This window comes from Populus nigra, chromosome 8 (genome assembly GCF_951802175.1).
Source record: "Populus nigra chromosome 8, ddPopNigr1.1, whole genome shotgun sequence".
Taxonomy (NCBI): Eukaryota; Viridiplantae; Streptophyta; class Magnoliopsida; order Malpighiales; family Salicaceae; genus Populus; species Populus nigra.
In genome coordinates this window covers 2,737,260-2,761,666 of record NC_084859.1, presented here as the reverse complement: position 1 = coordinate 2,761,666, position 24,407 = coordinate 2,737,260, and the positions used below count along the sequence as shown (strand labels likewise).

At 35.3% G+C, this 24,407-nt stretch overlaps 1 protein-coding gene, 1 long non-coding RNA gene and 1 pseudogene across 7 annotated transcripts; 1 reads left to right on the top strand and 2 right to left on the bottom strand.

Moving 5' to 3' along the window:
* Nucleotides 1–799: 799 nt before the first annotated feature.
* Nucleotides 800–6,070, top strand: LOC133701733 (putative disease resistance protein RGA1; annotated as a pseudogene).
* A 4,530-nt stretch (nt 6,071–10,600) lies between these two features.
* Nucleotides 10,601–13,994, bottom strand: LOC133701358 (uncharacterized). Of its 2 annotated transcripts, XR_009843554.1 has the most exons (4): nt 13,784–13,994; nt 12,953–13,599; nt 12,239–12,790; nt 10,601–11,058 (listed from the first exon to the last, which is right to left on the bottom strand). It is a non-coding gene; the product is annotated as an uncharacterized LOC133701358 (long non-coding RNA). The 2 variants fall into 2 exon arrangements; XR_009843553.1 differs by lacking the exon at nt 13,784–13,994 and having other exon boundaries at nt 10,781–11,058; nt 12,953–13,750.
* A 2,169-nt stretch (nt 13,995–16,163) lies between these two features.
* On the bottom strand, nt 16,164–24,163 carry LOC133701737 (mediator of RNA polymerase II transcription subunit 15a-like). Of its 5 annotated transcripts, XM_062125796.1 has the most exons (10): nt 23,904–24,162; nt 22,180–22,322; nt 20,959–21,070; nt 20,452–20,554; nt 19,140–20,111; nt 18,740–18,810; nt 17,578–17,652; nt 16,832–17,303; nt 16,617–16,714; nt 16,164–16,501 (listed from the first exon to the last, which is right to left on the bottom strand). In XM_062125796.1, the coding sequence occupies exons 2-10, from the start codon at nt 22,290–22,292 to the stop codon at nt 16,286–16,288; spliced, it is 2,232 nt and encodes a 743-aa protein (XP_061981780.1). In that variant the 5' UTR covers nt 22,293–22,322; nt 23,904–24,162; the 3' UTR covers nt 16,164–16,285. The 5 variants fall into 5 exon arrangements, with proteins under 5 accessions (XP_061981780.1, XP_061981778.1, XP_061981776.1 ...); XM_062125794.1 differs by having other exon boundaries at nt 16,617–17,303; nt 22,180–22,258; nt 23,904–24,163; XM_062125792.1 differs by having other exon boundaries at nt 16,617–17,303; nt 23,904–24,160.
* Nucleotides 24,164–24,407: the final 244 nt, after the last annotated feature.

The following is a 24,407-nucleotide window of genomic DNA, read 5'->3' as shown; positions in this document are numbered from 1 at the left end:
CAAGGCATCAAGGTTATCTTTACTAGATCGTGGTTTTATATTCGTGGAGGTGATGGAATGGGAAGGCAGTGGTACGAGAATCGGAAGTACTTAAAGAAAAAGAATACTTTCACAGATATTATTGCTTGTGCTGAGTATTGAATAGAACAGAGGTTCTGTCCAAAGGAAAAACTGTGCATTGAAGGAAGGAATGCAGGGGGGTTGCTTATCGGCTCCGTCCTTAATATGAGGCCTGATTTGTTTAAAGTTGCTTTTGCTGGAGTACCTTTTGTAGAAGCTTTGACTACAATGCTTGATCCAACCATCCCGCTTACAACTTCAGAGTGGGAGGTAAGCCTTGTTTCCCTTGTAAAGATATGAAATTTGAACTGTATCCACCTTTAAATCTGGCTTTCAGTGGAACTTGATTTTCACTTCTTTGTTTACTGTGGGGTACATTTATGGGTTCGCCTGCAACTATATTAGGTGTCGGTGGCTAGATGCTAGTACTTGCTTATCACTTTTTGTTTACTGCAGGAATGGGGAGATCCTAGGAAGGAGGTGTTCTCCCACTTAATGAAGTCATATCCTCCTGTTGATAACGTTAGTATTCAGCTTTGAATCTGTTCCTCATGTTCATGATTAATAGCTTTGAATCAGTTCCTCCTGTCGGCATGGTATTTGGTATGACAACTTGACAGTAGTGGTTCGTGGAAGATGCTGCCAGCAACCATCAATCAATTGGGGAGGAAGGGACCCTCATGCAACTATGCTCTAAAATTGAATGTATCTCATCATTTCAAAACACTCTTCGTTTCATCTTTTATTATTTCACACCATACTTCTCTCTCTTTTCTGCTCAAAATATCTTCTTTGATTCCCCCAAAAAAAATAACAAATGGCAGCAGAGCTTCTTCTTACGTTTGCCATGGAGGAGACTTTGAAAAGGCTGAGTTCCATTGCTGCTGAAGGGATCAGACTTGCTTGGGGATTGGAGGGCCAGCTGCGAAAGCTCAACCAGTCCTTGACCATGATCAAAGATGTGCTCCAAGACGCAGCCAGAAGAGCAGTAACAGAGGAGTCTGTGAAGCGTTGGCTGCAGAACCTACAGGTTGTAGCTTATGATGCTGAAGATGTTCTAGACGAGTTTGCGTATGAGATTCTCCGAAAAGAACAAAAGAAGGGAAAGGTACGTGACTGCTTTTCACTTCACAACCCCGTTGCATTCCGTTTAATTATGGGTCAAAAAGTTAAGAAGATCAATGAAGCCCTGGATGAAATCCGGAAAGATGCATCCGGATTTGGGCTTGGATTGACATCTCTACCTGTAGATAGTGCTCATGAAGTTAGTTGGGGTCCAGATCGAGAGACAGATTCCTTCCTTGACAGCTCAGAAATTGTAGGAAGGAAGGATGATGTCTCTATAGTTATGGATATGTTGACTAGCTTGACCAAACACCATGTCCTTTCGGTTGTCCCTATAGTGGGGATGGTTGGCCTTGGAAAGACTACTGTAGCAAAAAACGTTTGTGAAGCAGTGAGGGAGAGAAAACATTTTGATGTGACTCTATGGGTTTGCGTTTCTAATGATTTTAATAAAGTGAAGATTTTAGGAGCAATGTTGCAAATGATTGACAAAACTACGGGTGGGTTGAGCAACCTAAATGCAATTATGGAAAACCTTGAGAAAAAGCTGGAAAAGAAGACATTTTTTCTTGTTCTTGATGATGTGTGGAATGAAGACCATGATAAGTGGGATGATTTGAAGGAGCAACTGTTAAAAATTAACAGCAAGAATGGGAATGCTGTTGTTACAACCCGCAGTAAGAAAGTAGCAGACATGATGGAGACTTCTCCTGGGATTCAGCATGAGCCAGGGAGACTATCAGCTGATCAATGTTGGTCCATTATCAAGCAAAAGGTGAGCAGGGGTGGACGAGAAACAATAGCTTCAGACTTGGAGTCTATTGGATAAGATATTGCAAAGAAATGTGGAGGGCTTCCGTTGCTTGCTACTGTTTTGGGAGGAACGCTGCGGCAAAAGGAGACACAGGAGTGGAAGTCAATTCTAAACAGTAGAATTTGGGATTCTCATGATGGAAATAAAGCTTTCCGCGTATTGAGATTAAGTTTAGATTACTTGTCATCGCCAATATTGAAAAAATGTTTTGCATACTGTTCCATTTTTCCTAAAGATTTTGAAATTGAAAGGGAAGAGCTAATTCAACTTTGGATGGCTGAAGGTTTTCTAAGGCCATCAAATGGGAGGATGGAAGACGAAGGCAACAAGTGTTTCAATGACTTGCTTGCAAATTCCTTTTTCCAAGATGTTGAAAGGAATGCGTATGAGATCGTAACAAGTTGCAAGATGCATGATCTTGTGCATGACCTTGCATTGGAGGTCTCAAAACGTTAAATCTGGAGGCGGATTCGGCTGTAGATAGCGCATCTCATATTCGTCATCTCAATCTCATTTCTTGTGGGGATGTTGAGTCAGCATTAAAAGCGGGTTATGCTAGAAAATTGCTTACTGTTTTTCCAGTGGGTGATGCTAGAAAATTGCGTACTGTTTTCTCAATGATTGATGTATTAAATGGGTCTTGGAAATTCAACAGGTTGAGAACTCTCAAATTCACCAGATTCAATTTGCAAGCTGAGACATTTGAGATATCTTGATGTCTCCGATACTGCTATTAGAATATTGCCAGAATCCATCACCAAGCTCTACCTTTCGGAAACATTAAGATTCACTGATTGCAAGTCACTAGAAAAGCTTCCCAAGAAAATGAGAAATTTAGTCAGCTTGAGACATCTTCATTTTGATGATCCAAAGTTAGTGCCAGCTGAGGTGGGACTCTTAACACGCATTCAAACTCTGCCTTTTTTTGTTGTGGGTCCAAATCATATTGTAGAAGAGCTGGGATGTTTGAATGAACTAAGAGGAGCATTGAAGATATGCAAGCTTGAGCAAGTTAGAGACAAAGAAGAAGCTGAGAAGGCAAAACTGCGTGAAAAAAGAATGAACAAATTGGTGTTTGAATGGAGTGATAATGGTAACAATAGTGTTAACAGCGAGGATGCACTGGAAGGCCTGCAACCTCACCCAGACATAAGAAGCTTGACAATTAAGGGTTACTGTGGTGAATATTTCCCATCATGGATGTCTACATTGCAACTCAATAATCTGACGGTCCTAACGTTGAACGGTTGCAGCAAGAGCAGACAACTCCCAACACTTGGATGTCTTCCTCGCCTTAAGATTCTTCACATAACTGGAATGCCTAGCGTGAAATGTCTAGGCAATGAGTTCTATAGTAGTAGTGGCAGTGCAGCAGTACTGTTTCCAGCACTGGAAGAACTCACTCTATCCAGTATGGATGGTCTTGAAGAATGGATGGTACCAGGTGGAGAAGGTGATCAAGTATTCCCTTGTCTTGAAAAGTTGTGCATTGAGGGGTGTAGCAAGTTGAAAAGCATTCCGATATGTCACCCTTCATCTCTTGTGCAATTTGTAATTCGAAAATGTGATGAACTGAGATATTTATGTGGTGAATTTCATGGCTTCACATCTCTTCGAATTTTGATGATAATTAATTGTGAGAAGCTGGCATCCATTCCAAGCGTACAACACTCCACAGCTCTGGTGGAATTGATCATATGGAACTGCCCTGAGTTGATCTCAATTCCTGGTGATTTCCGACAATTGAAATATTCTTTGAAGAAATTGTTTATTTATAGATGTAAAATGGGAGCTCTTCCAAGCGGACTACAATGTTGCGCATCTCTAGAGGAATTGCGGATAGAGTATTGCAAAGAGCTTATCCATATCAGTGATTTGCAAGAATTGTCTTCGCTTCGAAGATTAGTGATTAGAGGTTGTGATAAGCTCATCAGTTTTGATTGGCATGGCTTACGACAATTACCTTCTCTTGTTCTTTTAGAAATCAGTGGGTGTCGGAGTTTGAGTCATTTCCCAGAGGAGGATTGCTTGGGCGGCTTCACCCAACTGAAGGAATTGAGCATCGGTGGCTACTCAGAGAAGCTGGAGGCTTTTCCTGCCGGAGTTTTAAACTCAATCCAACACCTCAACTTCAGTGGGTCCCTTGAAAGACTATGGATACGGGGATGGGATAAACTGAAGAGTGTACCACACGAACTACAACACCTCACTGCCCTTGAGTCACTGTGGATATGTGATTTCAGGGGAGAGGAATTTGAGGAAGCATTGCCAGAATGGTTGGCCAACCTTTCTTCTCTTCGATCTCTCTGGATTTGGGATTGCAAGAATCTCAAGTATATGCCAAGCTCAACAGCCATTCAACGCCTCTCCAAATTAAAGGAATTGGGGATTTCAGAATGCCCACTTCTATCAGAAAATTGTAGAAAGGAGAATGGCTCCGAGTGGCCCAAGATTTCTCATATCCCATCAATCATCGTAGAGGGTACACGTGTACAGGTAAGTTGGGATTAAGATTAAATTTTTATGGTACTTTGTATGCAGAGGAGGAGAACCAATTAATGTTTTCAAATTAATGAAAACAATTACACTTCATTCTTTTAAAATGGTTTATTTTATTTAATTTAAAACATTTTATAAAATAAATGATTATTTGTTTTTCCTATTTTAACCTAAATTCGATTCTGTACACTATCACCTCACATTATTACCCACCAAAATTACATTTTCATAATTTTGAGAGGTATAGCTCAGTTAATCATGCTTTAGGTTTGTTTTCTAGAGATCAACAGTTTGAATTTCATAAATTTTAGGGCCACTGGAGGCTTACATAGTCATTAACTTTAAAGCCCGTAGGATTAGTCGAGGTGCGCAAGCTGGCTTGGACACTCATGTTAATAAAAAATATATATATTTTTTCATGATTGAATTACTTTTCTATGCATAAAATAATTTAATCAATTATTTTATTATTATGATAATTAAAAGAGATTATTATTGCAATAAAAGAGATGCTTATTTGCTTTTTCTATTACAACCTAAATTAATTTGATTATGTGGTATAGGACGGACACTATCACATGACATTATTAATTAGCTTTTACTATGTATCAAAATATATTCTTATCAATGATAAAATCAATAGCCATCCAACATCTTTTCAATCATCATTCTAATATCTTTTTTACAAAATAATTTAACTTATATTTATAAAGATTGTTTCCATACATTACAAATATTTGCTTTATCTATTTACTATTATTTATTTTAAAATCATCAACTTTATGTGCACCTTTTACAATTATGATACTTAAAACAAATCGCTAAATCTTAAGATTAACCAATTAATAAAACTTGCTTTCATATAAATACGTATTTAATGATAATTAGTTAAAATTAAAAAATTATAATCATGAAATCGAGATTTAAAATGTTATTAGACTTTTACTTTAATTGTTGGGGAAAAATCGCCTAATAATTTATTGTATACATTTAATAATAACTCAAGGATGGTTGAAACTAAATGTCGATAATCCAAGTCTCCAGCTCACAATGGCTCATGTTTGAACCCCTGAACACTTGATTTGTGCACTAATTTTCAACGATTCCATTCTGCATTTTGTAGTTTAGTATTGTTTTTCTTTCCAAGACTAATAACAAATTGGCTCTTTTAACAATTGTACATGCAGTAGAACCTCCAAGAGCACTGAAGAAAGCCATGGATTGGTCATTTAAAGCTTCTGCAGAATAGTAATTGTCTTGCTGGATTGTGGATAAACGTGTGACCTGCACAGTTTTCTGTTGTCTTTCGCAGATAAATATACTCGTCAGAAATCAAGAAAATGGACGAAGCTGGCAGCTTATCACAAAAATAATAGAGCTTAATATGGGAATGGATATGAATTCTTACTTGTATGCAATGTAACTTAATAAGTATATTTGTCAGAAAGAAAGAAAATGAATGCAGATGGCAGCTTAGCACAAAGATAGTAGTGCTTTAATATATATGGGCATGGATGTGAATTCTTACCTGAATGTAATGTATCGTCTGCTATTTTGTATTGTATTTCTTTCTTTACATTCGCGAATTCAATTTTTATGAAGTTATGTATATTTCAGAGACTAAATTGAAGTTCCCACCATATCTTTTATGCCCATATTTGCATCTTCTGATGAGATTGATTTATATATAATTCTACATCACATTAGCAAACTACAAAAAAAAAAAAAAATAACTGGGCAGGCTCGAGGTGTTAATTAACATATTAAAGAAAGAATAGTCCTGGAAATACTATACTGAGCATAGATTAATTAATCCACATTTTTTTTCAAAGAGATAGGATACAAACAAATCAATATCCCTGACAAATAAATCCTTGCAACTGTGGATGTTATTTGTTATCTGGGCTTTGCCCTTTCCTAAATTAATGTATTTTGTTACTGTTTAAAAAAGAATAAAAAAAAATAATGGTAGCTTGACGTACTTATGGCATAGAATGAACCACATTCACCTAATCCTCAGAAAAAAAATGTTTCGAATTTTCAAGAACACCAGAGTATTCTGCCTTTGGTGTCGTCTGCTCTTGATGAGAGAACAAAAATGCCAGTTATGGCTCTCAGAAAACCAAAAAGAAAACACCCAAAAACATGCCAGCCCCCACGGTTTTGATTTGAGCTACAACATGGGCAGCCATTGGTTTCCTAACTGGTCAAAATTCATGTTTCACTTGCCCCAGACTCTTTTCCTTGTTGAGTTAGAAATAGATGGCAACTTCCTCTTAGTTAGGAAGTCTATGGAGAACTTCTCTGGCTCATCAGCACAGCATTATATGTTTGTAAGAGAGTACATTAATCCTTCCATCATCAAGCCTCTGATGATAGCAAAGCTCAACAAAACCATGATTTCTTAGCTTAGATTTGACGTGTTCATACTTGGCATTAATCGCTGCCATATTGTCGTTTCCAATGTCTTTAAAAATGTCCCTGAAAACAATCTCGATAAACTGCTAGGACCATCTGGAGCAGCTGCTGCACCAGACATCCATTACTCTAGCAAACATCATTTCCCTTTTGATGGGTCGTTGGTGATTGTATTAATTTGGCTACAGCATTGTATTAATTTGTCAATTCTCGATCCAGGGGTTTGTTACCATTGCCAGTGGGTATGGTATTTTGAGACTTGATCAGACTGAAATCAGATATCAATAACAAAACATTATATCTCTTAGCAGTCCAAGTTACAAGAGAAGGGGGGAGAGCGATAAATGCTCTTTCTAATATGCTAGGCTTTCTGTATTTTCATCGTCTGAGGATATACTTCTGTGTCCTCTCTTTTTATTTAATTATTTATGTATTGATTCGTTATTTGCATTTTGCACACTTCCCTTGTTCTTGAAAAAGACCTTGGTCACACTAAATTCTAGTTACCAGAGGTCACACTAAATTCTAGTTACCAGAGCTTCATGGTTAATTTTCTTGAACTGGAAGAACCTTCCATTTATGGCTATGGCTATGCTCCAAGATATACAAGTGAAAACATTACGATAGCATTTACTCTGAGTAAGAAAACTTTTATACATCATGCACTTTAATTGACAAAGAAAAGAAGAGAAATCCCTTTTAATTTATGAAAATGCAATGAGTTAACCTCAACTCGCGCTGCAACAAAAAATTACTTCCCAGCGCTTTTTATTCCCTCAAGTTCACTTCTTGTGAGAAACACGTGAAAAATGAAAAAGACAAAAACAGAGGTGTATGCTACTTGAGGTTGCCTCATGGCAGTCTTTTGCCTTCTCTTTTTCTTTCATTTAAATACAATATTTAATATTTTGCAGCACTTGCACATATTAGGGAACAGATACTTGCAATTTTTCTCACAAAAAACACTATTGCTACAATATTTTCTTACATTATTTTTTTTAAAACACATGATTTTTTATTTTATTTATTTTTTTTATTTATGATTTTTTTCGATTTTATTTTTAATATTAAGATGGTTGAGAATTTAACTTTATATTTTTTTTCCTTTTATGTGTTTGTGAGTTTATTGAGTAATTCGAGTTGCCTTAATTTATGAATTTGATAAGGTTTTTTAAATTGAACTTGGTTTTTTATAGTATATTTTTGTTCTCATATTGTTAAAAAAAAACAATTTTATAGAAAAACCATGTTATTAAATTTTATGAAATAACAAAAATTAAAGGATGTGGTGGAAATCATTATTCACCTAACACTCATTACACTGTGGATTACAATAGTAATCCACCATGTTTTGCTTTCTTTTTGAATTTTTGCTATGATTTTTTTTCAAATCTATTTTTGTCAATTTTATCTTTTAAAATTGAGATTCATAATTTGTTTCTTTTGATTTTACTTTATATGAGATTAGTATAGTTTATGGGTTTGCTAAAGTCATCTAAGTTGCCTCGGTTTACGAGTTTTGTGGGTTGTATTTAAAAAAAAACTGAACTTGATTTTTTTTTTATAGTCTATTTTTTTCTTATATAGTTCATTGTTCACCTACACACATTGCACTGTTAATGACAATAGTAATCTATAGTATTTTACTTTCTTTCATTCTTCTTTTTGTTTTTGAATTTTTATTATGATTTTTTTTTCAAATTTATTTTTGTCGATTTTATTTTTTAATATTGAGATGATTAGGAATTTAGCTTTCTAATTTGTTTATTTTTATTTTACATTTCTATAAGGTTAACATGGTTTATGGGTTTACTAGGGTAACCTAAGTTGCCCTGGTTTACGAGTTTGATGAGGATGTCTCTTTTTTTTTAATTAAACTTGACTTTTTTATCATCTATTTTTTTCTCATATAGTTAAAAATATAATTTCAACTATTTCAACCCAAGAAAACCTCATAAATACCTTTATAACACCCACAAATCATTCCATCAACTCCAAATACCTAAAAAGTGGTCCAAAAATCCAAAATCAAATCGGTATAGTTTTAGCTCTCAAATCTCATGTATGGTTTTTCATGTAACATGGACATTCTAAACAACCACCATGAAGCCTCTCTTATCTCATGGAACCTGTGGACATCAATAGAACTTATTTTGGTGGCTGAAAATGAAATGATCGACGCCTTTCTCTCAACACTGGAATCCAACAACTTCTCTCTCACAAACCATCTCACAAACTCCAAATACCCAAAAAATGGTCAGAAAATCCAAAATCAAATCAGTTTTATTTTGGCTCTCTCGGCTCATATCTAGTTTTTTATGCAACATCAAGGCTCTAAACAACCATCATGAAGCCCTTCTCATCTCATGGAATCCATGGACACCAATAAAACCTATTTTGGTGGCCAAAACTAGAATGACTGATAACTTTCTTTCTCATCACTAGAATGTAGCAACCCTTATATCTAACTAGGGATTAAAAAAAAATCAATTTTTATACCAAAATTTATTTTTTAAAATCTAAGAAGATCTAAATTTTATACATTGCATTATTTTTAAAGATCGAATATCTAAGTGTATTTTTTATGTAATCTCTAGCACGCCATCCATGTTTAGTGTCTTTTTCATTTTGATCTTCCTTCTTTCAATTTCACTATTGACTAAGAATTAAGATGTATTTGACTTTTAATTAGGATTAAATCACACAAAATAAAATTTCAAGAACCAAAATAAATTATTAAAAAATACATAGTATGTCCATGTTACACTATTACATAGTAATAAACTGACTTTTAGAGGCCTATTGATGCAATTACACTTGTGAAAACTAAAGGTACAGAGTATGAGAATTTATTACTGAAGATTTTTTGTGTGGATGATTTAGTAGATTTTTTTTTATGAATTATTATAATAAGTTGAGGTCCTCTTGGATATGCTATACTAGAGTAGTGACTAAAAGAGGCTATAAAAAAAAATTAACTATTGGATCCATCTTAAATTTTTATTGAAAATTCTCGAGACCCATCTAAATGAAAACATATTTTGTTAATCACCCGATGTTCGGATCCTCTGAAATTAGGTTCATAAGATCCTGTTTGATTTAATTTTGTTATTTTTTCTTGATTTTTTTGAATGTATTGTTTTATTTAAGATTTTATATATTTTTGTTTATGCTTTTGGGTTCTGATTTTGTTTTCCAATAGGGATAGGTTTTCTAGTATATTTAAATGTTTTAGAAACCTCTTTGAGAGGCAAACATCATTAGATTTTTTTAAAAAATAATAAATTGCAAATTTAGAGTTTAATAAATCTATTTTCTTTGTGTTTGTTTGCTGACTTTCTAGTTTATGCCTGCATCGCCTATTGCCCCCATCAGAGTAGTAGAACAAGGGAGAAAATGGGTTTAAGAAGGATAAGATAAAGTGTTGTGTTGTGAATCTTTAACAGTTGATGTTTGTTATTTTTATTGTATGAATATGTATTTGTATATATATATATATATATATATAACTCTAATGAATTTTATATAAAAGATATTTAATGTTCCAAAAACATTGTATACGCATTTAAATGCATTACTTCAATAGATAGATTAAGTTATCTCTCTAGATATCAGTATATCACATCTTCAATAGATAGATTAGGGCATGTTTGAATTTGAAGAAGACGTGTTTAGTTGCATCTTCTCTGTCAACGTGTGTTTCCGCAGCAACTAAAATGAAAACGAAGACCACTCATCATGGTGTGGAACTAACTAATATACTGTTCCCGTTATGGGGACAATCATTACTATCAGAAGAAATTAAACCATTTTGGTGTCCATTGTTTTGATGCACTGAATACCATCTGGACCTGTTAACTGCCAAGAACATCTATTTTCCAGGCAATCAATTTGAAGATGAAAACTCGAACGCACAACTGTAACTGACACTAATTTTTCAAGAGACCTGCAATTGATTTAAAATTTATTCTTTCATGGGCTCACAAGATTCTGCATGTAAATGGAACGGACTAGTTCCGAGTTGTTGAAGTTGTTTTCTTGATCTTGATTGTGTATTGTGATTGAACGAACAAATGAAAACCAATCCCCAGAAAGGGCTGGTTTCGAACGCCCTCCTGGTGGGACTCTACAACGAAATGTCCACACTTGGCCATCCTCGTCTTTAAACTTCAAATATGCTTCATGTTCATCCTTCTGACTCACTGTGAATTGTGATCGAAATAAGAAAAGAAAAGAATAGAAATAATCAACATTCGTTTGATCGGTTATTTTAAGAACCAAAAAAGAAAGCAAGATTAAAGATCCAATGTTTCTGCAAGATATCCCTTTCATGGGTCCATTAACATCACTATCATTTCTTTCACTGACAAACCCCCTCCCCCTCCCCTGCTGTTCTTGTTATTTATGTATGTATTATCTTTTCTGCAAAAATAAATGTTGTAGGGAGCAAATAGTGTAAATAGAAAGAGGAGAACACCACATCCCCAAAAGAATAAAGAGAGAAGAAGAAAACAAAACAAAGTCATAAAACAAGGCTTTTCAATCAGCAGTACTCTAAATACCCCAGCAAATAGAACATGAAGACGCCACAAACAATAACCCATCCCAATGAGATTGTCTAGGATGTTTTAATCTAGGAAAATGAAGAAGAAAACGACGAGCATTAACCATGAATATTGTTTTATACTATTTGATCTATATTAGATTTCTTTTCTTCTTTTTTTTCTTATCATCATCATTCATGATATTATATCACCAAGTAGTTATTTAAATTTAATATATTTTGTTAAAAAAATACCAATACATGACCGTTATGCCTAAGCATACTAGCTAGACCCACAAAATTACATAATAAATCAAGAGGATGAATCTTTCCTTAACGAATATCCTCAATGGCCTCTGGGATTGAAGCAAATCATTCTATAGGACAATCAAGAGGTAGGAAGAAGAGCATGCAGATGACAAAGCCAACTATAATAAGAATCTTCGATGGTGAGAAATCTAATTAATGAGTCAATACACCGAAAGATTCAATGGAAGTCCATACTATTTAGAAAAGAGGTTTTTCTAGCTCAAAGTTCAAGAAAGCCTGTTAATCTGAATGAATACATACCAAAAGAGGTGAGAAAGATGAAAAATATATTTGTTGTTTGATATTATGTTGATGAAGAGAAAACTCTTATTGAGCATGTCATGAAGGAAAGTTATGATAACTCTTCAAACTTGTCTCATGATGTATGCACCATGAAGATATCCTTTAACGATGAAGACCTATTACTTAGATTAAAACCTTATAATCAGCCTTTTTAATTAAAAGATATGTTGATGAAAAGATGATGAATTATATTTTGGTTGATGATGGTTCAACTATCTATATATTACCTTTTAAGACTATGAAAGAGCTCAGGATTCCTCATTTCCTCTGCTTCTTCACCCATCATAATTTGAGTGATTGCCTTCTCTACAGCTTCCCTTTTAACATGATCTCCATGCACTCTAAGCCATTCCTTAACTCCAGTTTTTAAAGCATCAGTCACCAACATTTCATTGTAGAATTGCTCAGCAAATATTGGCCTTATGCCTTCAAGAGTTGAGTTCCATCCTCAATGAGTCACAAATGCACCTATTGCTTTATGATCAAGAATCAAAACTTGGAGTGCCCTTTGCCTTCCATTCTTTCCTCAAATCCTTCAGGTAACAATCTCCCTTGTCTTCCTGACTCTTTTCGTTTCTTCTAACTACCCAGATAAATTGATGCCCAAAAGCTTCGAGACCTGCTACAATCTCCTTAAGCTGAGAGGCAGTGAAGTTTGCCATGCTTCCAAAGCAAATATAAACAACTGAATTTGGTTTCTTTGAGTCGAGCCACTTCAAACACTCATGTTGAGAGTGATTGAGGCTTCTTTTCCTCTTCCTGATTTATCTTCAATGTCTCTATTGCACAGTGAAACAGGGCCTACGTTAATTCACACCCTCTTTAATTGACCCAACAAGACTATATCCTAACCATACAGATTCCTCTTCTATAGATTCATGGATCACTTTATGCAAAGCAGATGAATGATTTTCTGGAAAAAGAGTGTCTTGGGAACTTACAGTAGATTTCATTCGAACTCCTGTCTCAAGACAGTGGCATAGCTTCTTGAATCTCTGTTTCTAATCGGAACAGGGGAGCAACGAGAAGCTTGGAGTGGTCGCAGATTGTCTTTCCTTTGCTCATGAGGCTGCTTGTCGAAACGCTGAAGATTTGCCCGTAGCTTGTAAGAATCGAACCAAAGCCGCTTTTAAAAAAATTTAATGACCAAAAGGAAGAAAATCATAAAAATCTGCCTTGTGTTTAAAGAAACACCTCCTTTCTGTTTCCTCAACATGTCAGGTCATATTTTTGGCTGCAAATCTTGTATCCCTAGCGATCCCAGAGGATACACTCTATACCCAATCTATGTAATATGCTGAAAATACATAATATTTCTTCTTACATACCAGAAGAAATATTTCTTTAGTTTTCTTCTTGGGCATAATCAAGGGCATGTAAAGCCCAGTCCAGGTCATAAAAGAAACTGGGTCATTACAATTTTGATCGGCTCCAATTCGATTGAATCAGAACCTAATAGGCATTAAAGATCCAATGTTTCTGCAAGATATCCCTTTCATGGGTCCATTAACATCACTATCATTTCTTTCACTGTCAAACCCCTCCCCCTCCCCTGCTGTTCTTGTTATTTATGTATGTATTAACTTTTCTGAAAGAATAAATGTTGTAGGGAGCAAATAGTGTAAATAGAAAGCCGAGAACACCACATCCCCAAAAGAATAAAGAAAGAAGAAGAAAACAAAACAAAGTCATAAAACAAGGCTTTTCAATTAAATAAATGAAAACGCAGACGTAAATTTTTAAAATAAAAAACATGATAGAAAAGGAAGCACCTGGTGGAGATTTGAAGCCTTATTGGTTGAGGTGGCGGCGGAGCCGGCGGTTTCCTAAAGCGGAGGAGGGAAAGAGAGAGAGCTCAAGTGGGAGAGGTGAGGAATGTCGAACCAAAGTGAACAGAGCTTGACAGATGACTTTATTCTTTTCCAGATTCGCTAACGAACTAAAAGAACTGTATTCTTGTGCTGCTTCGCTGTTCATAACTGACAAACTAAAACTAAAGGAATTATATATATATATATATATATATATATATATATATATATATATATAAGAGTGCTCATTAAAACACGGTGCACTGTGTGTGAATCCTGTGGCTTCACAGTCTTTACCGTGCTCCGTTTGTTTTTCACGTTTCTTCTCGCGCGGTGGGTGTTCCCGCGCTTTCTTCTCGGCTGCTGAGGCTCCCTGGCGTCTTTTCATCGACTTTGTCTGGTGCATGTTCAGATTGATGCGGTTTGGCTGGTGCTAGGCGCGCGAGGAGATGTCAGCCGACGGGTAATCACCTGCATCGGCTGGGATGGCTTCATTGAAGCTGTCCTCTTGGTCTGTGGCGGGCCTTCTCAATTCTATCACTAGAAAGCAAAAAATAAATCGATTTAAAGCTAAAGAATTGATTGTTGCCTTAATTTAATTTTTATTTCGGTTATTAATTTATATGCATGTTTTATATTATGTGGAAACTTGATTATTATAGTAAAATGGAACAATAATTTTATGAACTATTTAAGGTGTTCTATCAATCTTAAAACAATTTATTTCTTAATATATTTGTTGTGTGTATTAGTGATCTATTGTTACCAAGAAAAAAATCTTCAAGTGGTATAATTTCTCGGTGATCATCAAGGCATTGTATATTTCACTTGGATTAGTAAAAGAGTACAATATTCAAGTACGGTTAGTACTTGAAGTGTGGATGTAAGCTTACCGAATCACATTAAAAAACGAGTTTGCAATATCTATTTCCTTATCTATTTACTTTAAACACTTTAATTATATTGTTGATTATTGTATTATATGTGTTTAGTGTGTTTATTTGCATTATTTGACATAATTAGTGCAACACCTAATTAACTCCCTTAGATGCTATTGTTGCTTTAATCCTAGAATTACGTAAGTATCAATCAAATTTGTTTTTATCATAACTTTAGATAAGTGCATAATGTTTTTTATGTTGATGTCAAAAGAAAAATATTTGTAATTATTTGTATAGTTATAGTTTCTATTGAAAATTCCATTGTGTCTCATAGAAAAACAAATAAATAAAAACATAATTGCAAAGTTAAATTGTTTATTAAATTGTTTTTTTTTTTTTGGCAGAATTAGTGTGTTAAATTTTTGTGATTCATTTTAATTAATATTATTTGAGATTATATAAGTGTGATATATAAGTGCAAAGTTAATCTTGTTATTGAGATAATAGATGGATAAAACTATCCATACAAAATAATATTACAATCATACTGCTATTACCAAAAAGCAAGTAATAAATCGTTTTATGATAATTTATTGTTAATCTATTGATTTTAATTTGTGGCTATCCATACAAAATAGATCTCTTAGACCTATCAAATTAAAAATGGTATTGAGATTTCTAAAATTAGAAGTGAATATACGGACAATGATAAAAAGTTATTTTTTATAGATGTTAAAGCCATGAATATTTTATATTATGCATTGGGTAAAAGTGAATTTGATAGAATATATTCTATAAAAATGCTTAGAAATATATAGAATGCTTTACAAGTATCTTATGAAGGAACTGATAAGTCAAAAAATCTAAAATTGACTAAAATATTTAGTAAATTCATAACTAAAATGTTTATTAAAATGACTAAAATAACTAATAATTTATTAGTTTAGAGATATATAGAATGCTTTAGAAGTAATTCACGAAGAAACTAATAAGCCACAAAATCTAAAATTTAAATGTTAATTCATCAATATGAATTGTTGAAAATATTTTGTGAATTCATAATTAAAATGTTTATTAAAATGACTAAAATAACTAATAGTTTATTAGTTTGGATGTTTTTAAATTATAGAGAATTGATCATTAAGTTGATTTTTTTATATGCGTAGAAATCAGATCATTATAAATTTAAAGTGTTCCACTGGAAAGAAAATGGGTGTTGTGAATTTGAGTCTGTATTTTCTCTACTTTCTTTTTTGGTTTTTTTCGCTTGTCCCTTCCTGAAAATTTGTGCTCAGTTTTTGCCTTCTACCTGCTGCTTAGTTTGGGGTATTAAATTTCTTTGTTTCTTCAGAAGATGCCTTACTCTTTGTTTATATATATAAGTGAATTAGTTGCAAAACAGGGGAGTCTCTGTGAAAACATTACAAGAGGTCATCATCGAACATATGAAACACCAGTGCTCATAGCAATAGATTACCTTGAAATTTAAAGCGGAACAAGCTTCATGCAGCAATCCAAGAGGTCATCATCGAACGAAGATGTTACACAAGAAGTTCCAACAAAAATTACTTCCCAGCACTTTTTATTCCCTCGAGTTCCCTTCTTGTGAGAAACACGTGAAAAATAAAAAAGACAAAAACGAAAGAAGATGACATCCTGTCATTGCTACCAAATCCTCACCAGCTGCAGCTCTAGATCCATTACCAGCTGCAGAACCAGCAATTCTGTCAATCATACTGACAACGGAGCCAATGTCACCGACAGATGCACTAAGTGCTTTGGGAGACAGAGATTTCACCTGGGAAAAAAAATTGCAGCATCACCATCTCATTCACAAAGAAGTTTCTTTCTTTTTCAGAAACCTCCAAAATAAGGGTGGGGTGGAGTAAAACCAAAAGGAGAGCATCACTAACCGCTTTAATCAAGCACTCAAGTGATTGCTCTGTAACATTTGACTTTCCAGAAACAGTTGTCAAAGCACCGCCATGAGCACCATCAGGACTGGTAAACTCTGCAAGCAAAGGTGATGCAGATATCCCAGGAGTGCCAATTGCAAGGGATGGAGCCAGTGCTTGTGCAACAGATGGTTGGTGTACAATATTTCCAGTATTTAAGAGTGAGGAAATACCAGAAACTGGTTTGTCAGAATCTCCTGGCATAGGAGATGGAGCTTGCTGGTGTAATTGCTGCTGCTGCATCTGTTGATTCTGCATTAAATTCTGGCGTTGCTGCAATCGTTTAAGCTGTTGTGTTTGTAGAATCTGTGGTACAGAACCTTGCGTATTCATTGATTGCAACTGGGGAATCAGTTGATTTTCATGGGACTGCAATTGAGGAACTTGAGATTGGGGTTGCTGCATAGGTTGAATACGAGGTTGGGGAGGTTGTCCTTGCTGTAGATTAGGAATAGGCTTCCTGTATCTGCTTGGGTTTAGAAAACCTACAATCTGCTTCTCATAGAAACCCAATTTCTCCTTGAAATTAGGTGTGATGTTGTTTTTAGAGACCTGTAAGAATGTTATCATGCGCTCCAACATGACCTTCAATACCTTCAGCTTTTCAAGCTGTTCTGACTTTGGTTGTTGCGGAAGAGGGTCATGCTGGAAAGCAAAGTTAACATACACGAGAATTAAAAATTGCATTGACCCTTTCTAGCAAAACTAGTAAAACATTAGTGAAAAAAATGTTTCTATTTCAATTCTTCTGTGTCAATGCATGGTTGTGGGGTGGTAGGGGTGGGGGAGGTAATTAGTGCAGATGATACAGTGACAAGCAATGTTGATGGGAAAACAAATTAATACAAAAGCTCAACTGTGGGGGTTTATGAATCATGTGTGGGCAAATAAATCGGAGAAAATTACAGAGACAATTTACCTGCTGTAACTTGGTAGCAATTCTCTGGTACATTTCATTTATTTCAGGCAAATACGTTTCCTTCATAACTTTGATCTAGGAAGTACATATAACCAGCAAGACATTATCAATCATATGCTTGATTTCTTCACGTGCCAGGGTCAGAAAGAAACATAAGCAAACTTGAGAGAATTGATAATAAATAAATAAACAAAATGGCAGAGGACAGCATATATTGTTTGAGATAAAAATAGCAGAGTGGAATCAATGCTGAAAACTCAAAAGAGAATATCGTTATTGATTGCATGCAAAGACGCAAAGGATTGTGTAGTTACCACTTCAGACAAGATTCAGGGGTTGGTCAAGTTCAGTTACTTTGTCTCACGGCAAACTACAATCACCATTGTTTTCCATTGTTCTAACTCAAGTCAATGGATGCCACGACCTTGGTAAACACTTCTTAGCTTTATAACTTTCGATTTATAACCCTTATATCCTAATTATCAACAACCACTCCTATTCCCGTTTTAGTACCCTCCCAGACACAAAAAAATTGACTTCATCAAATATGCAGTTATGAATTGCAACTACAGCCATTAAACGATTCAGAATTTCAGCCTCGGTTTCTAAAAAATTCAACAATACTGGACATGATCATGATTCAATGGATTAGGTCCACTTATTTTCCTTTCTTCCATTGTCACATGTTTCAGAACAATTTGATTGTAATCCTGAAAATAACTGTTCACTTAACCAAATATAATGATGACTATTCAGAAACAGTTCACTCTTGTTTTCAAGTCTGTCTATTACAGTAAGAAGTATTGTCAATTGGACTTGTTGGAAATAATAAAATAATAATTCACCACACAATAAATGTATGGAAATACAGGGAAAAAATCGAAAGGGAGAGATTTGCAATAGAAAAAATTGTTGTCTCAGTACCAAGAAAATAACCCTCTTGACCTAGAAATCTGAATATTTTACCTTTAATCATCTTATCAGTAATTTATCGTTTCTTAGTTGCTGCAATCATGGAACTTACAATGCTTCCTAACTAATCGCAACCATAGCTGAATAAAACTCCCTTGTACCAAATTCCAGGAGATCTTTTCCATTGAAATCTTGCAAGACTGTGACATACATGAACTTCGTCTAATGAACAGTAAACCACAGAAATTACCTTTTGGTAGATCTCCTCTTGCCAATCAGCACCATTTGCATGTCCAATCTCTGCTGTAGAATCTAGGGATGCTACAAAAATTTTGATGCAGGCAAAAAAAAGATTAGAATTCATGTATTTTTTTAATGTTTTCCGCACACAAGGGTCTTTCTGTAATTTTCACACTTGCTGAAAATTATGGAATGCAATGCTGTAGGTCTTGGTTTTATTTCTATTTAGTATTTTATTGTTCCTAAAGAATAAGGAGCGTTATTAGGTTTTCCCTATCCTAGATAGGACCATTAGTATTTTCCTACATAGGAATACAAGTCCTTTTTGGACTTGGAGTACTAGGAACTCCATCTCGACGTTATGCAATCATTCAAACAGACAGAGAGACCCTATAACATGCTTGAGTTACCAGGCTGAGCTCCAAGCAACTGCTGCTGCTGTAAACCAGTGACATTACTTTGAGGGCCCAACTGCTGCTGATGCATGCTTGAGAGGTTATTTTGTTGAGCCATTAACTGCCGCTGCTGCAGATTTTGAAGGTTATTCTGCTGCCCTAGCTGCTGCTGCTGCAAGTCCCCAACAATGTTTTGCTGTCCAATTAACTGATTTTGCGACATGTTAGTGGTATTTGATTGTTGCCCCATTAGCTGCTGTTGTGGAGGCAATAGTGGCTGCTGCATCATTGGTGTTTGCTGCTGATGAATACCAGCAGACTGTTGAGGTTGTTGCTGCTGCCTGAGGACTGATTGTGGATGTTGCTGGAGCATTGGTTGTGTTGACTGTTGAACAGAAGATGGTTGGTTCTGTTGAAGACCAGAGACGGTTTGCATCATTGAAGGCTGCATAACAGTTGATGTTTGCAAACCAGATTGCAACTGATTTGGCTGTAACAAGTTTTGCTGCTGCTGCTGCTGCTGGATGTGAGATTGCACAAGTGAGTGTGGATGATTTCCCTGTTGAAGCTTCTGCTTTAAAAGCTGTTGTTGTATCTGCTGCTGATAAAGATACTGCTGAGGATTTTGGGACAGCTGCTGTTGCTGTGGAGGAACAACCTGCTGCCTGCCTGGCATTTGTCTCTGAGAATTGACAAACATATTGGAGGGAGTCCCTTGTCCCATTAAATTCCCAACTGGGTTCTGTGAAACACCAGAGATACTCTGCATGTTAGCATTCTGTCCAACAGTGTTTGCGATAGTCTGGGTTAAACTGGAGACAGAAGGCATTGCTGATTGTAAACCAGCAGAACTTTGAACTCCATTAGATGACATACTATTCTGCATGTTTTGTGATAACTGCTGACGTGCTTGAGGCTGATTACTGGACAATGAGATAGGGAGCGATTGCCCTTGGTTGTGAACTTGAGGCGGCATACTATGAGATGCTGTTCAAGATAAAAGGCAAAAAGGATAACCATGTCAAAGGAAAAAAAGAAGGCATTGAACAAGAAAAACAAATGAAACATTGACAGTTCACACATAAAGTTATGAGGGAAATAATTAAGGTGGTTTTGACTCAAAGCATAAAAGTGCCATTTGACAATTTTGGGGCTGGGGGGGGCAAAAATAATCTGTAATTTTTTTGAACATTCATCAATTACTCAATTTTTTTATTAAAGCATGGTATGTACATAGCAATATGCAGCAATAAAATGTAAAAGAGTTTGATAACAATGCAAAAAAGGTAAGGATGTTTAGAAATTCAATGCTTGGCTGCATTATTACCTCCTGGATCCAGGGGTTTGTTACCATTGCCAGTGGGTATGGTATTTTGAGACTTGGTCTCCATTGTAAGCATCTTCAGAGATATTTTACGCAGATAATCAGACTGAAATCAGATATCAATAACAAAACATTAGATCTCTGAGCAGTCCATGTTACAAGAGGAGGGGGAAAAGAGATATATGCTCTTTCTAATATGCTAGGCTTTCTGTATTTGCATCTTCTGTGAGGATATACTTCTGTGTCCCCTCTTTTTATTTAATTATTTATGTATTGATTCGTTATTTGCTTTTTGCACACTTCCCTTGTACTTGAAAAGGACCTTGGTCACTCTAAATAAAACACTTATCAAGAGAATTAACGGAAAGATAAGAACTTCTACAGAATGACCAGTGAGGAAGTGTGGACACACTACACACACATGTACATGCATAAATCCACAAACTTATGCATGTGTATATTCATGTCTAGAGAATATCAAAATTATTGAACCTAGCATTAGCCGAATACCTGATTGGTGGCTGCAGTATAAATCTTTTCCTCAAACCGTACGGCAATTTTCTTGAGTTCTTGTAATCCCTCCTGACCAGAAAACGGAAGATGCCTCTTTAATGTCTCCATTCTGCACATGTAAAACATTGCATTTAATTTTTAATGACAAGGCAGGTATAGAGAAGTTAGCAGTAGTGAGAAAGAACTGTGAACTCATACACCACACTAATATCAGAAATGTATACAACAGAATCATTAGCAAAAAGTAAAAACAAATAATGATATAGCCGAGTGTTAGTCAAGTAATATATGGCATCAAAATACAGACATCTATTTTTACTTCCTTTCCCCGTATTATTCCAGAGGTAAGAGTTTACTTGGCCACCCTTCTGTCTAAAATTCTAGTTACGAGCTTCATGGTTAATTTTCTTGAACCAGAAGAACCTTCCATTTATGGCTATGGCTATGCTCCAAGATATATAAGTGCATTAGTTGCAAACCAGGGGAACTCTGTGAAAACATTACAATAGCATTTACTCTGAGTAAGAAAACTTTTATACATGCACTGTAATTGACAAAGAAAAGAAGAGAAATCCCTTTAATTATGAAAATGCAATGAGTTAACCTTATCTCACGCTGCAATATATATACTCTACAGTGCTCATTGGCTACTGCAAGTGCCACCAGTAGCTGTCTATAAGATTTTGGATGTGGAGATATCACCAAAACATTCAACTTTATATTGAGAAACTAGGAAACCATACACTATTGTGGCTAATTGATTTTTGTCTACTGCTTTTCTACTTTAAGATCACTATCATTTCAATCCTGTAGAAGTTAAAGCAAATAGAAGGCCCAAATCCAACACTATTCATTTAAGTTCAGTTGCAACTCAAGGTTGAAATTGAAACACCAATGCTCATAGCAATAGATTAACCTTGAAATTTAAAGCGGAACAAGCTTCATGCAGCCATCCAATAGGTCATCATCAAAAGAAGATGTTACACAAGAAGTTCCAACAAAAATTACTTCCCAGCACTTTTTATTCCCTCAAGTTCACTTCTTGTGAGAAACAAGCGAAAAATGAAAAAGACAAAAACAGAGGTGTATGATACTTGAGGTTGCCTCATGGCAGTCCTGTTGATTTTAATTAACCTTTTGCCCTTCTCTTTTTCTTTCATTTAAATACAAGATATACTATTTTGCAGCACTAGCACATATTAGGAAACAGATACTTACATTTTGTTGACTATTCTTTGCCGTGAGTCAGGCTGCAATTGAGTTCTCCAATCACCTGTGTCCATCACAGGTTCTCCGCCTGGGGCAGTGGGCCTCCAATTATTGGCATCCATGGGGTTTTGGCCAACCAAAAAAAATCACTTCTATCACCACAAAAAAAATTAATTATATTGCACGTTAGAATAGACCCTAAAAAGAAAGTCAGGAACAGCAGAAGAGCAAGAGCACATCAAAGTCATGAAAATTAGAGTATCAGTTTATTCAAGACTTGAATAGATTTAAAAAAGAACTTCCATCTAATAGCATGTACTTTATTAAAGAATTCTACCAAATATGGATGCATAAAATCTGAACAGCCATAACAAATATACACGACCATTCAGGGCAAGGTGCTAGGATCTTGGGTATTCGGGTATTCAGGTATTATAAGCAAGATTTGGGCCTGAATCTTCATGGTGCTTCTAAAACCAAGGAAGCAAAAAACTAGCCAGCTAGTTCATAACTTGCCGCACCAACAGATGGTGAGTGTTGGTAAACCAAGCCATAGAGAAACTCATGGTGCTTCAATTTTAACTTGACGTTTTCTAGCAACACTCGTGATGCATCATTGATGCATATGTATTCATTGTGGTTTTAGGTTCACAGATTCTGATCAAATAGATATTTAATGTTCCAAAAACATTGTATACGCATTTAAATGCTTTACTTCAATAGATAGATTAAGTTATCTTTCTAGATATCAGTATATCACATCTTACCAATTTAGATTCAGCACAGGACCTTTTTCAGGTGCTTACCAATTTTTACTCGCAAGCAAATACATACAGTCAAACCCACTCCCCCTCCCCTCCTGTTCTTGTTATTTATGCATGTATTAACTTTTCTGAAAGACTAAATGTTGTAGGGAGCAAATAGTGTAAATAGAAAGCCGAGAACACCACATCCCCAAAAGAATAAAGAAAGAAGAAGAAAACAAAACAAAGTCATAAAACAAGGCTTTTCAATCCCCCGATGAATATCAGCAGTCTAAATACCCCAGCAAATAGAACATGAAGAGGCCACAAACAATAACCCATCCCAAAGAGATTGTCTAGGATGTTCTTTTCTTTCTTTCTTTTTTCCATGTGTGAGCGAGCATGAAACCCAAGGATATCGTATTGTTGTTAAAAACACAATAATTTTGAAGAATTCAGTAAATTCCAAAAAAGAAGAATCAACCAAACAGCTCATTTTTCGGCCATTCCGGCAGTAATATCCCTTCCACTCCAGCTGCTGCATAAACTAATTAACAAATTATCGATCGAGCCTAAAAGATTTGAATTGATTTCTATTCTCCACTTAAAAATAAAACTAAAAAATAAAATAAAATAAATTTGGGTTCAAGAATTCAGGGCTTGATTATTACAACAATAACTGTGAGAAAAATCGGATAATATCATGTAAATTAGGGTGGGGTTGAAAAAGAAAATATTAGAATCGGCTGATTGTGCGTTTCTTTGAATTGCGTTCACGAGCAGCGATTTCATCGGATCCGATTATATACTTTTTTAATTTACTTATTAAAATCGAATTGCGTTCACTAGCAGAGATTTCATCGGATCGATTATTTGTTTTTTTTTATTTACTTATTAAAATGGATTTCTGTCTCTGAATAATAATTACAATAAAATAAATGAAAACACCCATAAATTTTAAAAACAAAAGCATGATAGAAAAGGAAGCACCTGGCAGAAATCTGAAGCCTTAATGGATGCGGCGGTTTCCGAGAGGCGGAAGAGGGAGCGAGGGAGAGAGCTCGGGCGGGGAGAGGTGAGGAATGGTGTCCCAAAGTGAAATAGATGACTTTATTCTTTTCCAGATTCCTTCTAAAAAAATTAACAAGTAAACACTCGCTCGTCAAGCATCCGCGTTCACGACCTTTTAATGCTTTAACTCATATTGGCCAGTAGTGCTATAAAGAAGATAAAGTGGTATATCCACTTTTTCATCAATTACTTTAAGATTTTTGGAAGATATGACACAAGAGACAAAGAAAATGATTGCTATTATCGACAATTTCTCTGTTATACACACACACACACACACACTTTTGTCTTTAGCAGTATGTTCTTACAAAGGATCTTTAGCTATGCATTAGAGATGAACACCTCCAACTTCTTGATTTTCACTCGCTTTCATCCCATTTAAAGAAGTTTAAGTTTGAATGCTCATTATACAAATTCTAATAA

Bases quoted from the DNA above. Each gene is read 5' to 3' on its own strand.
- LOC133701737 (XM_062125792.1), bottom strand. From the start codon at position 22,292: ATGGATGCCAATAATTGGAGGCCCACTGCCCCAGGCGGAGAACCTGTG. The intron at 18,811-19,139 runs GTAACTCAAGCA...AAATTTTTGTAG, and splicing joins GTTGCTTGGAGCTCAGCCTG to CATCCCTAGATTCTACAGCA. The intron at 17,653-18,739 runs GTAATTTCTGTG...TGTACTTCCTAG, and splicing joins AAGAGGAGATCTACCAAAAG to ATCAAAGTTATGAAGGAAAC.